At 41.6% G+C, this 16,443-nt stretch overlaps 1 protein-coding gene and 1 pseudogene across 5 annotated transcripts in view; both read right to left on the bottom strand.

The window, feature by feature from the left end:
* Positions 1–16,443, bottom strand: part of GPBP1L1 (GC-rich promoter binding protein 1 like 1) — a 68,788-nt gene that overhangs the window by 25,574 nt on the left and 26,771 nt on the right. For all 5 annotated transcript variants that reach the window (XM_033226597.1, XM_033226596.1, XM_033226600.1 and 2 more), the window contains exons 2-5: positions 13,896–14,937; positions 12,733–12,847; positions 7,926–8,055; positions 7,272–7,558 (exon numbers count right to left, since the gene is read on the bottom strand). In XM_033226597.1, the coding sequence (XP_033082488.1) occupies positions 7,272–7,558; positions 7,926–8,055; positions 12,733–12,792 (477 nt within the window). In that variant the 5' untranslated portion in view covers positions 12,793–12,847; positions 13,896–14,937. The remainder of the gene's footprint in view (positions 1–7,271; positions 7,559–7,925; positions 8,056–12,732; positions 12,848–13,895; positions 14,938–16,443) is intronic.
* Positions 3,752–4,616, bottom strand: LOC117092669 (annotated as a pseudogene).

The raw sequence follows: 16,443 nt of genomic DNA, 5'->3' as shown, positions 1-16,443 counted from the left end.
TTTAGTAGAGACAGGGTTTCCCCATGTTCGCCAGGATGGTCTTGATCTCCTGACCTCGGGCGCCCGCCTCGGCCTCCCAAAGTGCTGGGATTACAGGCGTGAGCCACCGCGCCTGGCCACGTCCAGCTACTTTTTAAATTTTTTGTACAGACGAAGGTTTCACCATGTTGCCCAGGCTGGTCTCCAACTCCTGGACTCAAGCGATCGTTCTGCCTGGACCTCCCAAAGTGCTGCGATCACAGGCGTGAGTCACTGACCTGTGCTTATGTGCTATTTCTATTTTCTTTAAAGATCTTTTTACTTTGTACTAGTCAATCCTTCATTACTCCAATCTTGCTATAGTTAATAATTCCTTATATTAACTTTCTCTATTCAAACTACTGTGTGGTTTGAACTCTTGACTGGTCCAGTCAGATCCTTCATACCTTATCCCAGAGCCCCCATATTTACCAGTTACTCCATTACAGATAACCACTCCCGATTAACTGCTGCTCTTCTCAAATATGCCCTGCAAGTTTTCCAGAAAAAAAGTTGGCTCTGCTGGCATTCTTTATGCTGTCAGGTGCTGTTGCTTCCCTTCAGCTCCCATTGCACAAATGCTAATATTAACCAAGCCTCTTATATAGATTTTGGTGGTTTGTCCCTATCGGCTTTAGGGGTTTGTGGGGAAATCTCATTTTGCTTTGATGTAGATGGCATCGGTAGATTTTGTTGATTCCTCAACTCTACTTGCTTTATTTTTAACTTTATTTTAAAATAATTTCAGGGCCAGGCACAGTGAGTGGCTCACGCCTATAATACCAGAATTTGGGAGGCTGAGGCAGGTGGATCACCTGAGGTCAGGAGTTCAAGACCAGCCTGACCAACATGGCAAAACCCCGCCTCTACTAAAAATACAAAAATTAGCTGGGCGTAGGGGTGCATGCCTATAATCCCAGCTACTTGGGAGGCTGAGGCAGGAGAATGGCTTGAACCCAGGAGGCGCAGAGTGCAGTGAGCCGAGGTCGCACCATTGCATTCCAGCCCGAGAGACAAGAGTGAAACTCCGTCTCAAAAAACAATAAATAAAATAATTTCAGACTTACAAAAGAGTGGCAAAAATAGTACCAAGAATTCCTGTACAACCTTCATCTAGACAGTCATACAGGTTTAAGTATCCCTTACGTTTGGAACTGTGTTTCAGATTTTGGATTTTGGAGCATCTGTGTATTATATTTGCATATGTGAGACACCCTGGGGACAGAAACCAAATCTAAACATGAAATTCATTTTGGTTTCATATACACATGGCCTAAAGGTAATTTTATACAATATTTTAAATAATTTTGTGCATGAAACAAAATTTTCACCGTGATCTGTTGCATGCGATCAGGTATGGAATTTTTTACTTGTGGCATGACATCCACACTCAAAAAGTTGTAGACTGCAGATGCTCAACCTGTATTAATATTTCACACTTACTTCCCCATTCTCTCTATATCTTTCTCCTGAACCGTTTGCAAGTTGAAGGACTTGATGCCACTTACCCTTAAATATGTATTTCCTTAAAAGGATATCTTTTACATAATCAGAGTAATGATTAATACTTATGCATACTATTATCTAATCTACAACACTTATTCAAATTGTCCCACTGATGTTTTAGCAAAAGAAAAATTTTGCAAAATGGTTTTTGCCTCACCCAGTATTTATTTAATCTAGGTTTACATGTTGCTTTTAGTTGTCATATCTCTAGTTCTTTAATCTGGAGCTTTTTTTTTTTCCATGACCTTAACATTTTTGAAGACTACAGGCCAGTTATTTTGCAATTCTTTTGTAGAATCCTCAATTTGGGCTTGTCTGATGTCTCCTACGATTAGATCCAGGCTATGCATTTCTGGAAGGAATGTTACAGAGATGATGGTGCCTATTTCTCAGTGCCATCATATCAGGAGGTTTAAATCTATTTGTTTTACTACTGGTAATTTTAATATTTTTTCTTTTCTTTTTTTTTTTGAGATGGAGTCTCACTCTGTCGCCCAGGCTGGAGTGCAGTGGCTGGATCTCAGCTCACTGCAAGCTCCGCCTCCCTCGTTTACGCCATTCTCCTGCCTCAGCCTCCCGAGTAGCTGGGACTACAGGCGCCCGCCACCTCGCCCGGCTATATTTTTTCTTAATACTAAAATTTTCATACAGTAAAATCTACACATATAAAATACACTAAATTATATGAGTTTAAAAAATGCTAATACCTGTCCAACTTCTACGAAGATTAACACATCTATCAACCAGAAAGTTCCCTTCATACCCTTTCCCAGTTAATCCCCTCTGTGCACAAACAACCATAAAACCATTCTGATTTTCTTTCCCATCATAGATGATTTGGCTGTTCTGGAATTTCTTTTTTTTTTTTTTTTGAGACGGAGTCTCACTCTGTCACCCAGGCTGGAGTGCAGTGGCCGGATCTCAGCTCACTGCAAACTCCGCCTCCCGGGTTTACGCCATTCTCCTGCCTCAGCCTCCCGAGCAGCTGGGACTACAGGCGCCCGCCACATGCCCGGCTAGTTTTTTTGTATTTTTTTAGTAGAGACGGGGTTTCACCGTGTTAGCCAGGATGATCTCAATCTCCTGACCTCACGATCCACCCGTCTCGGCCTCCCAAAGTGCTGGGATTATAGGCTTGAGCCACCGTGCCCGGCCTGGAATTTCATATATAGTTTTCTACAGAGTCCTTAGGATTTTCATGTTACCTGCAGACATAAAGTTTTATTTCTTCTTTTTAAACTGTATACATTTCTTTTTCTTGCCGTATTGTACTTGTTAGGACCTCCAACAGAATGATAAATACAAGTGATGAGAGTAAACATCCTAATATTGCTCCCAATATTAAAGGGAGCTCTGCTTTTACTGGAGAATTGGGGAAGATGAAAAAGCTGTAGCCAATACTGCTGGCATCCTCTCAGAGTCCCTTCTCTCTACCAATTTCTTACTCCTCAGGTTTCAAACACATTCAAGTCTCCTACTCCTAGAAAAGTCTTCCCTCACACCTGGTTCTTTACTGTCCAAAGAGGAGCGTATCATTCATCACCAACTTACTCTCTAACCCTTCCAACCACACTTGTCACTTTTGTAAGGCCATCCCAAACTGCCAGAGTCAAAGCTCTCTCCCATACTTAGTAACAGCTACATTTAAAAATCTGTGTTCCTCTCTGTATCATGTACTTCAAAAAAGCAAAACACAAACAAAAACCTATCTGTCGAGGTCTGTGCTGAGTGGTTCACATACATTCTCTAACAACTCAGGGACAATTAGGACTATTTAACTTCCCCAGGTAACAATATAGGACTGCTAATTACACTAAACCAATATAATTTTAAAATAATTTTATAATTATACAAACATATCATATAGAAAAAAAAATATATAGAAAACCTACTGCAATCAGGTCCCAAAACATTTTCAATTTGTGATTTTCATCTACCTACTTTTTCTTGGTATACTCATTCCTTCTTCAGCTAACCACTTCTCAGTCTCCCTTACTGCTACTCCACAGGTTCTGCTCTACACCTCCCTTCTTTCCAATGTATTACTCTCCCTGGGCAATTTTATCCACAAACCTCAACTATTATCTCTATTTTCATGTGCACATCTCTAGACCTAACCCATCTCTTTGGCATCAAGAATTTGTTTTCTCCTCCAACCAACTCTGCTCCTCTGCTCTCTCTCTTCAAGTTAATTACCTATTTTTCATCAAGTCACTTTGGATAGAAATCTTTAGGAAAATTTGTATTACTTTAATTATTTTTTATGTACACAAAGCTCAACAGTGTACATTTAACCCAACTGGTGGCAAGTTCTTTAGCCTCCGCCTTTTTGAGCTTGGCAATGCGAGTCACAGACGTGGGACCCAGGACACTGCCTCCCCAGTGATGGCAGATCTCATCGTATCTGTCATTGTAATTGATCCTGATAGCTTCCACCAGCTTAGCCAAAGCTCCTTTGTCTTCCGAGTTAACCTGTGTGAAGTGAACCAGTGGTGCAGGTCTTTCTGTGGACTAGATGTCCCCCTCTTGCCTTCCCCTTGATAATGCAGTAAGGGACCTCCATTTTATGACACAGGGCAGGTAGGAAGACAACCAGCTTGATGGGATCCATGTCATACGCAATGACCACTAGCTGAGTCTTTGTGCTCTCCACTAAGGTGGTGACAGTGTTGACTCCTGCTTGAAAGACAGGTGGTCTCTTACTGGGGACATCCCCTTTGCCGGTAGCTTTCTTCTCAGTGTGGGCCAATAGCCTCTCTTCTTTCTTTTGCTTTGTCTCTGGTCTGTACTTACAGGCCAGCTTAAGTAGCTGAGTAGCTGTTTGGCGGTGCAGGGACTGGATGAACTGGTTAATCGCAGGAGGCACTTTCAGTTGCATATAGAGGATGGCTCTCTGCCGCTGCAACCTGATATAGAGGGGCCATTTCATAAAGCGAGTGACGTCTCTTTTGGGCTGGGTGTCCTGTCCAATGCCAAAATTCTTAGGCCTTTTCTCAAACAGGGGGATTCACCACTTTCTTGGCCTCCTGCTTCTTGACAACAGCAGGGGCTGGAGCCAAGTTCTTCCCCTTGCCCTTCTTTCCTTTTGGCATCTTGGGTGGCAGGAGGAAAAGAAATCTTATTTTTGACTCTTCCTTCTCTAATTACAATACCTCAGTTCCAATTCTTTAAGTTTAGCCTCCAAAACAAGGTCTTTTACTAACTGAATTTCCACTGACAGAAAAATGGATAAATCAAGTATATTCACACAATGTAATATTTGCTATACAGTAGTAAAAAAGATCCAGAGCAAGGTTTGTCAACCATGACACTACTGACATTTTAGGCTGATGAATTCTGTTATGGGGCTGTCCAGTGTGTTTTAGGTGTTTAGCAACATCCCTGATCCCTACATATTAGATGATATTAGCACTAACCCCAGTTGTGACAACAAAGATGTCTCCAGGTAACGCCAAATATCCCCCAGTGGGCAAACTTGCCCCTAGTCGAGAACCGCTAAGCTAGAGCCCCATGATTCAACACATGTAAACTTCAATTTTACATAAATAAGAGAATTACAGTATGAATTATTCATATGAAGGTAAAAATGCACAAACTGATAAAATACAATGTTTGTATCATTTCCACTGGGAATGTCACAGGACTGATAATGAAGCTTCTAATCAAACTATGCTAATCAGCAGCATACTACCCAGTTTAAGAGGGACTCTTACTTCTACTTTACTCCATACTATTTCTTGTTTGCCACTGTCTTCTCTTTTTCTTATTGAAGTACTTAAGAAATCAAAACTGTTGGGGATTCAAATAAATTTTTCTATATGCACAGTTGGTTATGGTTATATTACATATACTCTTTCATTTCAGATACAAATTATGTTAAAATCATTATGGGTTTATTTAATCATATAATAAAAGTATTAAAGGAAAGTAGTTTTTAATAAGAATATACTATAATTGTTGCATTTTTTTTTTTAAGAGACGGAGTCTTGCTTCTACCTCCCAAGTAGCTGGGGCCATAGGTGCACGCCACCAGTTCTGTTGCTAATGCTTTTGTTGCTAGTTTGATAAGAATTTCATTACGTTCCTTAAGTGTAATGAGCAACATAGATTATATTTTCAAATCATTCCCACTGGTCTTTCTTGGATTTGTTTATAAGTTTGTTGTATAAATAATAAAAATTACATCTGAAATTATAGTAATTTTTGGACTATTTGTTATCTAGAACATTCTGGACAAATATTCAATATGTAAGGGCAGTATAGACCTTCCTGAGGATAAAGTTTTGAAGACCAGTCACCTGGGAATAGGAATTCACATTAATATATAATTTAAATCAAGACCCCAGGTCACTTCCTAGACTTGAGGGTAGAGGAGCTAATGCCTAAATTTCACTCCTCTTTAGGTGACTCTATTAACTGATGAAATGGCTATAATAGAAGTGACTGATTGATGTGCTACTTAAAAACAGCTAGAGGCTGGGTGCGGTGGTTGGTGTCTGTAATCCTAGCACTTTTGGAGGCCGAGATGGGAAGATCACTTGAGGTCAGGCATTCGAGACTGGCCTGGGCAACATAGTGATACCCAGTCCCTATAAGAAATAAAAAAATTAGCTGGGCATGGTGGCATGAATGCAGTGGTGCAATCATAGCTCACTGCAGCCTCAAACTCCAGCACTCAAGTAATCCTCCTGCCTCAGTCTCCCTAGTGGCTGGGACTGCACGCATGTGCCATCATGCCCAGCTAATTTTTAAAAAAATTTTTATAGAGACAAGGGTCTTGCTGTGCTGCCCAGGCTGGTCTCAAACACCTGGCATCAGGCAATCCTCCTGGCTTGGTCTCTGAAAGTGCTGGGATTACTGGCATGAGCCACTATGCCTGGCCAACTTAAAGATATTGATTTGTTAAAATGATAATCTTTTTTCTTTTTCTGAGAAAGAATCTCGCTCTGTCGCCCAGGTGGGAGTGCAATGGCCCAATCTCAGCCCACTGCAACCTCTGCCTCCTGGGTTCATGTGATTCTCCTGCCTCAGCCTCCCAAGTAGCTGGGATTACAGGCGCTTACCACCAAGCCCAGCTAATTTTTGTATTTTTAGTAGAGATGGGGTTTCAGCACGTTGGTGAGGCTAATCTTGAACTCCTGCCCTCAGGTGATCCAACTGCCTCGGCTTCCCAAAGGGCTCAGATTACAGGCATGAGCCACCGAGCCCAGCCTGATAATTTTTTCTTAAATAAAGTATATTTTAAAAATTTTACAGATACTCTAAAAATGCTACCTTCAAGAGGCCAAAAGGCATGTAATTTAACACACAATAACACCAAGTGTTACTGAACATATAGGCAACAGCGAAAATACTCCCAATTACATGTTCATATCACAGTAATTTTATATGATAGAGAACAAAATCAAGAGAAAAAATGTTTTATCATAGTTCGAAAAAAGACAATTTAACGAGTACATTTTAACATAAATTATATTTGAGTAAACTTTGTAAGACTTAAGAGAAATTAAAGATTTTTCTAAATTCCAAAGACACAAAGATGAAAAATTTGCTACAAGTTACACAGGAGTTTTGGTCACCATTTTCAAATGTTATCAACTTAACTCCTTTCCTCTAAATACAATAAAACCCTCAACTTACAAATTCCCTTTTCTGTAATTTCTGAAATGTTCTCATTACTAACAGCGTCTCATATTTCAGACATTATTTGTCGGCTTCTAACCATACATCTAAAGATCCATACTTACAAAGTCCTCCTCTTCAAACTGCAACTTTTCCACCTTGTCTTCTTTCTTTTCTTCCCTAATCTCCATAGGTGGCTTTTCCGGAAAAGCACACCCTTTTCGGGAGTGGAAGCTGCCATTCCAGTGGCGATGGTTCCCTGTGCCACCTCCGCTACGCTGGCTCATGCCATCATGACCTCGGAAGGAGCTATGCCAACCAGATGGGTTCCCTGTGATTCCAGCATATGCTCCCTTAGAGACACCAGAGTCCACAGAATCATGGCGGAACAGGGAGGGCTGGTGCCAAGAATCTAGAATAGTAAAGAAAAGGAACTAATTAGATTGTTTGCTTCCTGATTTGGTTTAAGGTATTGGCAAAAAGCCTTCAGGGGAACTTGTTAATAAAAAGTGCACACACAAAAAATCACAAAATGTATCTTTTCTTTGTGAGGTAATTTCTGAAATCTGAATAGATTTCAACTGAATAGATGATTCACGAGAATCATAATCATAGTTAGACCTAGAAAGAAATGTAGTTGCATAATGACTACTAGAGAATCTAAATGAAAACTATGTTCAGAAAAGATCCTATTTCAAGATTACAGACACGTACCCACAGCCTGGGCTTGTCCTAAATGAGTAGCTTAAATATAGTCATGAAAGTTGGACACAGCTCACCTCCTGCAGTTCGTAGGAGACCATTGTTAAAAAAACCATCAGAGGAATTATGTCGACGGCGGCTTACTCCAAATCTACCTTCTCCTCTGGGTAGGTGCTCTCCGTGTTTTTCAAAGGTGGCAGTAGGTGACTAAGATGATGAAGTATGGAGAGGCAAATGGATAAACAGCTATTAGTCCCTTTCAATATCTTAATAGGTTTTGCATCAGGCCTTCAAAAAACAAGTAATAATGGTGATAGAAACCCATACTATAAACATACAGACCCTAAGGGTACCCCCAGGTGCCTAATTTAGAGAAGTCCTAGGTTATATATTCAATCACTAATTCACTTCCTTTATTCCAGGAGAGGAGAAAAGCTACCCATTTCAATTGTTTGCATGAAAGGAGGGGGAGGGGAAAAAAAACCTTGCAAATATCTGTAAGTATAAGCTCCAAAACTTTACACTTAAAAATATTTATCTTGTAGGAGAGGAAAATCAAGATGATTGCCTCAAAAATAATCCTAAAGTTTTAGTATTTCTGGAATAAGGGTGAAGGCAATGGTTGAAATATCACCCTAGGAGGTCGGTAGTAATTACAGAGGTTTTTTGTTTTTGTTTTTTTTTAAAGTGATGAAGTCTCGTGGTTGCCCAGGCTGGAGTGCAGTGGCACAATCAAAGCTCACTGCAGCTGCTTAAAATTGAGCTTAAAGGATTCTCCTGCTTCGGCCTATGGAGCAGCTAGAACTATTGACCCATGCCACTAAGTCTGACTAATCTTTTAAATTTTTTGTAGAGATGGAGGTCTCACTATTTTGCCCAGGCTGATCTCTCACTCCTGGCCTCAAGCAATCCTCTCCTGCCTTGGCCTCTCACAGTTCTGGGATTACAGGTGTAAGCCACAGCACCAAGCTACTAGAGTTCTTATAGTTTTATAAAACATTTATTTCCAGATATAATACTTGTAACAATACTAAACTTTTGGCATCATACCCATTTTACCCATTTTACACACAATGAAAGAGGTCAAGAGAGAAAAAAATAAGTCTCTGAGGTAATAAAACTGAAAGGAAGCAGTCTGAGAAACTTTATAGATTAACTCTAATATCCCTTCCTATTTCAAAGAATTTTATTCTATGACATTCGTTTTTTGTTTTTTTTGAGACGGAGTCTCGCTCTGTCACATCGGCTGGAGTGCAGTGGTGCTATCTCGGCTCATTGCCAGCTCTGCCTCTTGGGTTCATGCCATTCTCCTGCCTCAGCCTCCTGAGTAGCTGGGACTACAGGCACCCGCCACCGCACCCGGCTAATTTTTTGTATTTCTAGTAGAGACGGGGTTTCACCATGTTAGCCAGGACGGTCTTGATCTCCTGACCTCGTGATCTGCCCACCTAGGCCTCCCAATGTTGTGCTGGGACCACAGGCGTGAGCCACCGTGCCTGGCCTATTCTATGACATTCTTAAATTATAGAGACCAAAGTCCATAAAGCCATGAAAATATGGGTATGTTTGACAAGGAAAACCTAAGTCAGGGCATGTTTACGTTTATTTTTCTTACTATCAATATCCTTGCCAATATTTCACCCATTCGAGTGGGTAAAAAGATTTTCTCCTGTTTTCTCTTAAAAGTCTTATGGTTTTGGCCAGGCACGGTGGCTCAAGCCTGTAATTCCAGCACTTTGGGAGGCCGAGACGGGTGGATCACGAGGTCAGGAGATTGAGACCATCCTGGCTAACATGGTGAAACTCCGTCTCTATTAAAAAAAAACCAAAAAAACAAAAAACTAGCCGGGCGAGGTGGTGGGCGCCTGTAGTCCCAGCTACGTGGGAGGCTGAGGCAGGAGAATGGTGTGAACCCGGGAGGCGGAGCTTACAGTGAGCTGAGATCTGGCCACTGCAGTCCAGCCTGGGCGACAGAGCGAGACTCCATCTCAAAAAAAAAAAAAGTCTTATGGTTTTAACTTATGTTCCACTTCAAGTTAATTTTTCTGTGTATGAAGCAAAGGCTGAGGTTCTTTACCCCGCCCCCATACAAATAGATGCTAGTTCTTCTAGTTCAAAAACACAACACTATCACTTCCTCATTGAATTACCTTTGTACTTTAGTCAAAAATCAACAAAATACATACATAAGCCTTTTCTTTGTTTTTTTAAAAGCCAAGGTCTCATTCGGTCGTCCAGACTGGAGTACAGTAGCCTGATCATAGCTCACTGTAGCCTCAAACTCCTTGGCTCAAGTGATCCTCCTGCCTTAGCCTCCCAAGTAGCTGGGATGACAGGTATTCGCCACCACACCTGCCTAGTTTTTTTCAAATTTTTCTTGTACAGACAAGGTCTTACTTTGCTGCCCAAGCTGGTCTCAAACTCCTGGCTTTCAAGCAACCCTTCTGCCTCAGCCTCTCCAAGTGCTGGGATTACAGGCATGAGCCACGGAGCCCAGCCTCTACAGGCCTATTTTTGAACTCACTATTCTATTATATTCCTTTTATGTCTATCCTTATGCCAAAACCACAGGACTTTGCTTACTATAGTTTTGAAAATGAAAGAATGTCTTCTAATTCTTTTTACTTAGTTCACTGTGCTAAAACAATTATTCTTCTCTGATAGATCTGTATACTTTTCATGTAGCCCACTAGCTCCAAGCCTTGGGTCAGATTAGGCCAATTATGAGATCCTGCAAATTTCATTAAGACAATTTGAAACCGGCCGGGCGCGGTGGCTCAAGCCTGTAATCCCAGCACTTTGGGAGGCCGAGACGGGCAGATCACGAGGTCAGGAGATCGAGACCATCCTGGCTAACACGGTGAAACCCCGTCTCTACTAAAAAAAAATACAAAAAAATTAGCCGGGCGAGATGGCGGGAGCCTGTAGTCCCAGCTACTTGGGAGGCTGAGGCAGGAGAATGGCGTAAACCTGGGAGGCGGAGCTTGCAGTGAGCTGAGATCCGGCCACTGCACTCCAGCCTGGGCGACAGAGCGAGACTCCGTCTCAAAAAAAACAAAAAAACAAACAAACAACAAAAAAAGACAATTTGAAATTAAGTTTAGAACCGGGTGTGGTAGTTCATTGCTATAATACCAGCACTTTGGGAGACTGAGGCAGGTACATCACTTGAGCCCAGGATTTCAAGACCAGCTGGGCAACAAGGCAAAACCCCGTCTCTACAAAAAAATACAAAAAATTAGCTGGGAGTGGTAGTGTGCGCCTATAGTCCCAGCTACCTTGGAGGATGAGGTAGGAGAATCACTTGAGCCAGGGAATTCAAGGCTGCAGTGAGCCATGATCGCACCACTGCACTCCAGCCTGGGCAACAGAGTAAGACCCTGTCTCTATAAAAAAAACAAACAAAAATCTCAAAATGAAGTTTAGGCTGGTACAGTGGCTCATGCCTGTAATCTCAGCACTTTCAGAGGTCGAGGTGACAGGATCGTTTGAGGCCAGTTCTAGAACACCTTGGGCAACATGGTGAGACTCTATCTCCACAAGAAAAACAAAAAAGTTAGCCGGGCATGGTGGTGCTCGCCTGTAGTACCAGCCACTCTAGAGGCTAAGGCGAGAGGATTGCTTGAGCTGGGAGTTCAAGGCTGCAATGAGCTATGACCACGCCACTGTACTCCAGCCTGGATGACAGAGACCCTGTCTCAAAAATAAGTAAGTAAAATAAAGCTGAAACAAAATGAAGTTTAGAGAAAAGACCATGGGTCTAGATGAGACCAGAAGCACCTTCCCGAAGTCCACATTTTAAAACAGGAAAGGTAGACCTTTTTTTTTGAGAATGCCTACCAATTTCATTCTTCCTCTATTTGTTGGCAATATGGGAAGCGCTTTTAAGTTTACTAGCTTCCCAAACGTTTCATCAATAACTCAGGCTGATTCTTTTGTGTACTGTGACTAGGTCTGCTTTAATCTATATAAACTGGTAATTCCATTTGTGTTTACCCCTAATACAACACACACCTCCCCTGAAACTATTAAGTAGGTTAATGCCTCTAAAACAGTTTTTAGAATTTAATCTGAGATCCATGTAGTAGTTGAACAATCACTGTCTCTACCTTTTCCTCCTCTTCATCTATTGCCATAAACAAATGTGTGTTCACTCCAAAGGTCTGTTTACCCAAGTGCCATTCCCCTTTTACTTCTGCCCCTTTGACCTCGACAACAGGTTAGCAAGTATGTTTAATCTCCAAAGTGTGCTGCAGCTAATACAAGACTTAACTGTGTCATGTAATGAGAAAAGCCTTAGGATGTAATGAAAAAAGTGAGATACTTAAAAAAAGAAAAAAAGAAACATAAAAAAGTGAGATACTTGGCAGTAATAAGGTACTAAGGTACACACTCATGTGGACTGCCTAATTACTTACATCCTTCTAACAGAAAGCTATTGTCTATGAAAATGTTTTTGAAATCCTCAGACGAGATTGAATATATTAAAAAACATCAGGACTGGGCTGCGTACAGTGGCTCACGCCTGTAATCCCAGCACTTTGGGAAGTCCAGGAAGGCAGATCACTTGAGCTTAGGAGCTGAAAACCAGCCTGGGCAACATGGTGCAATTCCATCTCTATAAAACGACAACAACAAAAACAAAAATTAGCAGGGCGTGGTGGTATGCAGCCTGTAGGCCCAGCTACCCTGGGAGCTGAGTCAGGAGGATTGCCTGAGCCCAGGAAGCCAAAGTTGCAGTGAGCTGTGATCACACTACCACACTTCATCCTGGGTGACAGAGGGAGACCCTGTCTCAAAACAAAACCAAACCAAAAAACAACCAAAAACCACCCCCAAACCCTCTAGTATTTGAGAAGTTACTACAGGAATGGAGAACAGTACCTTAGCTGACTGTGGTGTTGAGAAATTTAGCCAAGCAGGAACAAAATCATGCTGCGCCATTTAGGTCCAGTGTCTCCTTTCAGCAAGGTGAGGCATCCAACCTCATGGCCAGGATCTGAAAACAAAACAACTCAAATCACTAATGTTTATAAGAATGTAATACCAATGTGTAAAGGAATCTGTAATTATTCTAAGATTCCTCTTTACAGAAAGACCTGCCCTCTGAGCCTCTTTATAGATTACTTACCAAGCCTTATAACTCAGAGAAGTTCTAAACAAAAGTAATTTTTGTTAAAACAAAAGTTCTAAACAAAAGAAAACGGTAACATGTGCCTGGAAGATTGACTTTTATTTTTTGTAGAGGAAGGTCTTGCTATGTTGCCCAGGCTGATCTTGAACTTCTGGCCTCAAGAGATCCTCCTGCTTCAGCCTCGCAAAATGTTGGGATTACAGGTGTGAGTGACTGCACCCAGTGAATCTGGAAGGTTTTATGAAGGAAGCTAATGAATTCTTGATTGTTACATCAAAGAACTTGAAGAATTAAACATCTATTTAAAACCACAGACACTTATGAAAAGAGATTAATCTGCTTCAAGTACTCAGGTAAATTCTAGCAAAAGCAGTAGAAATATTCTTGGCTGGGCACGGTGGCTAACACCTGTAATCCCAGCACCTGGGGAGGCCGAGGTGGATCGCTAGAGCCCAGGAGTTTGAGACCAGTCTGGGCAACATGGCAAAACCCCATCTGTACAAAAAAATAATAAAGGAGCCAGGTGTGGTGGCACACGTTTGTGGTCCCAGCTACTCTGGAGGCTGAGGAGGGAGAATCACCTGAGCTGGGAAGGTTGAGGTTGCAGTGAGCTGAGACTGCACCACTGCACTCCAACCTGCGTGACAGAGTGAGACCCTGCCTCAAGCGGTGGGCAGGGGGGTGGGGGGGATCTTCCTAGAGAAGGACGATACAATCTCTCAAGAGCTTTTCTATTTAGCTCACATTAATTTCTTCAAATACTAACTAGCATCAGTTTTCCTGAGATCTGTTGGTGTCTTCAAATCACCCCACTGATAATTCTCCAAAATTAAATACATCAGAAAGCAGTAGGTATTTTTTATGATGCATATACACAGAGTCTTCTTTCCAAGTTAGACACATGGATATTTACCCCAGAGTGTAACCTCTGTGGTCCTGTTTCTGAACTCGAGTTGGCCAGCTGGATCTCCCACGAGGTTTTCCTGTTAAAAGGGTGCTTAAGTAACCTGGCCGGCAGCACGACTTATGATGAAGCACAAAGAAGCCAGGTTCTGTGTGGATCACTCTCTCAGTCCCCTCAACTGCTCATCTTAAACTATTTGGTTCCCGACACGTTTCCAAAAGGGGAAAGGGGAAAAGGGGAAGGGGGGAAGGGGAATATAAAAAGTATTTGTTACATTTAAAAAAGGGGGGAAGGGGAAAGAGCTGTATCTATGTTCACCTCATTCAACTTCCTTGAGTTATGGCACTATGATGTTGCTTAATTAGGTAAGACATGGATATTTGCACCGAGTGCACTGTTCATAACAAGGTCATAGCTAGAAAGACAGATGGGCTCAAGTGTGGAAAAGTAATGTCATCAAGGTGATAGACCAAAAATACTAAGGCCCTATAAAAGATCTGAGCAGTCAACTCCAAAACATCCACATGACAAAGTCCTTAAAATACAAATCTCATTATTCTTACTCACGCAACTGCTAAAAAATAGCGTGCAGATATGTATTTATATTTGCCTTAACCTTCAAAATCTAGGGACATAAATCTTGTCTTTGTTAAAAAAAATAAAAATAAAAATATATCAGACAGGAATTTGCTATACACTTTTCCCTCCACAAACAGCAGCTTTCAAGGCAAATTTCTTGGTATAAAGCTTCTAAATGTATATTCTATGTCTTTGGCCTTTACTATTTATAAATTCAGAGCAAAGTTAAAACATTAGAAAGATGGGTGGGATGGGTATTAAGAAATAGTCAAGGAGAGATATAGTTGCAAAATGAGGATTTCTTCTTCGGTTTTCTGTGTTTCACTTGTTCTGCTCCTTCCCAAAATCTGAACTGAGCCACTGGAAGGAGATATGGAGAATCTTCTACTGCTTTGGTAGAGAAGTCACTTATTATTTTGGATCCATTTCCACCATTTCACAATCATTTGAAAGGCCACACGAATCTATCACTCTGTAAATGAAGAAACAAAACATAAAATCACAGGAGGCAAAATCACTATTTCATATATATCTATATATATATATCTATCTATATATATATCTCTATCTATCTATATATAGCTGCTAAAATGAGACACAGTTAAATAATCAAATCAAGGCCCTGAGAGTAAAAACCCTTAAGTCCAATTTAGACACTATGGATGTATGTCACCACCTATACCAACAAGATGACTTGGATATAAATCTTTTTTTAAGGATTTGAGAAAAGTCACCTAAACAGTTTGCTTTGGCTTTTTTTTTTTGTTTGTTTTGGGAGATGGAGTTTCGCTCTTGTTGCCCAAGCTGGAGTGCAATGGCGCTATCCCAGCTCACTGTAACCCTCCACCTCCCGGGTTCAAGTTGATTCTCCTGCCTCAGCCTCCCAAGTATCTGGGATTACAGGGGTGCACTAACACGCCCAGCTAATTTTTTGTATCTTTAGTAGAGACAGGGTTTCACTATGTTGTCCAGGCTGGTCTCGAAACTCCTGGCTTTGTGACCTGCCCGCCTTGGCCTCCCAGAGTGCTGGGATTAAATGAGTGAGCCACCGTGCCTGGCCTGGAGTTTGCTTTTTTATATAAAAGCACCTGTAATCTCAACACTTCAAGAGGCCAAATTTTCCAAACACCTGTCTAAGGTATTCAGAAATGCAAAATAATGGGTCTTTCAGATCTAGATTTTTCTCTCATAAATAGAACAGGTTGCCATGAGTGGTCAAAGAACCACATAGCTTGCTGGTATATTACCAAAGTCACCAACTACCTATTTGTTTAGTACTAGCCACAGCTAGGATCCTTAAGATATCTGTCATAGTATTTTTTATGTATTTATATATATTTAGATACCTGGCTCTCAATTCAGAGATTTAAAACTTTTATAATCTAACTTGTTAGGCACTGAGTGAAATAAAAATTTCTTTGGTAAGTTCTCAACATTCTTTTTCTTTTTTTGAGACGGCGTCTCGCTCTGTCGCCCAGACTGGAGTGCAGTGGCCGGATCTCAGCTCACGGCAAGCTCCGCCTCCCGGGTTCACGCCATTCTCCTGCCTCAGCCTCCCGAGTAGCTGGGACTACAGGCGCCCGCCACCTCGCCCGGTTTTTTGTATTTTTTAGTAGAGATGGGGTTTCACCGTGTTAGCCAGGATGGTCTCGATCTCCTGACCTCGTGATCCGCCCGTCTTGGCCTCCCAAAGTGCTGGGATTACGGGCTTGAGCCACTGCGCCTGGCCAGTTCTCAACATTCTTTCAGGGGATTCAAATTAGAAACAGGGTCTCACCCTATTGCCTAGGCTGGAGTGCAGTGACTTGATCATAGCTCACTGCATCCTTAACTCCCAGGTTTAAGCAATCTTCTCAGAGACCTCAGCTTCCCGAGTAGCAAAAAACCATGGGACTAGAGATGTACACCATCATGCCCATCTAATTAAAAAAATTTTTTTGGCCGGGTGCGGTGGCTCAAGCCTGTAATCCCAGCACTT

Source organism: Trachypithecus francoisi, unplaced genomic scaffold (assembly GCF_009764315.1).
Source record: "Trachypithecus francoisi isolate TF-2019V2 unplaced genomic scaffold, Tfra_2.0 Lachesis_group12, whole genome shotgun sequence".
Lineage (NCBI taxonomy): Eukaryota > Metazoa > Chordata > Mammalia > Primates > Cercopithecidae > Trachypithecus > Trachypithecus francoisi.
The sequence above is the reverse complement of the archived record's forward strand: the minus strand, read 5'-3'. Positions and strand labels throughout refer to the sequence as shown.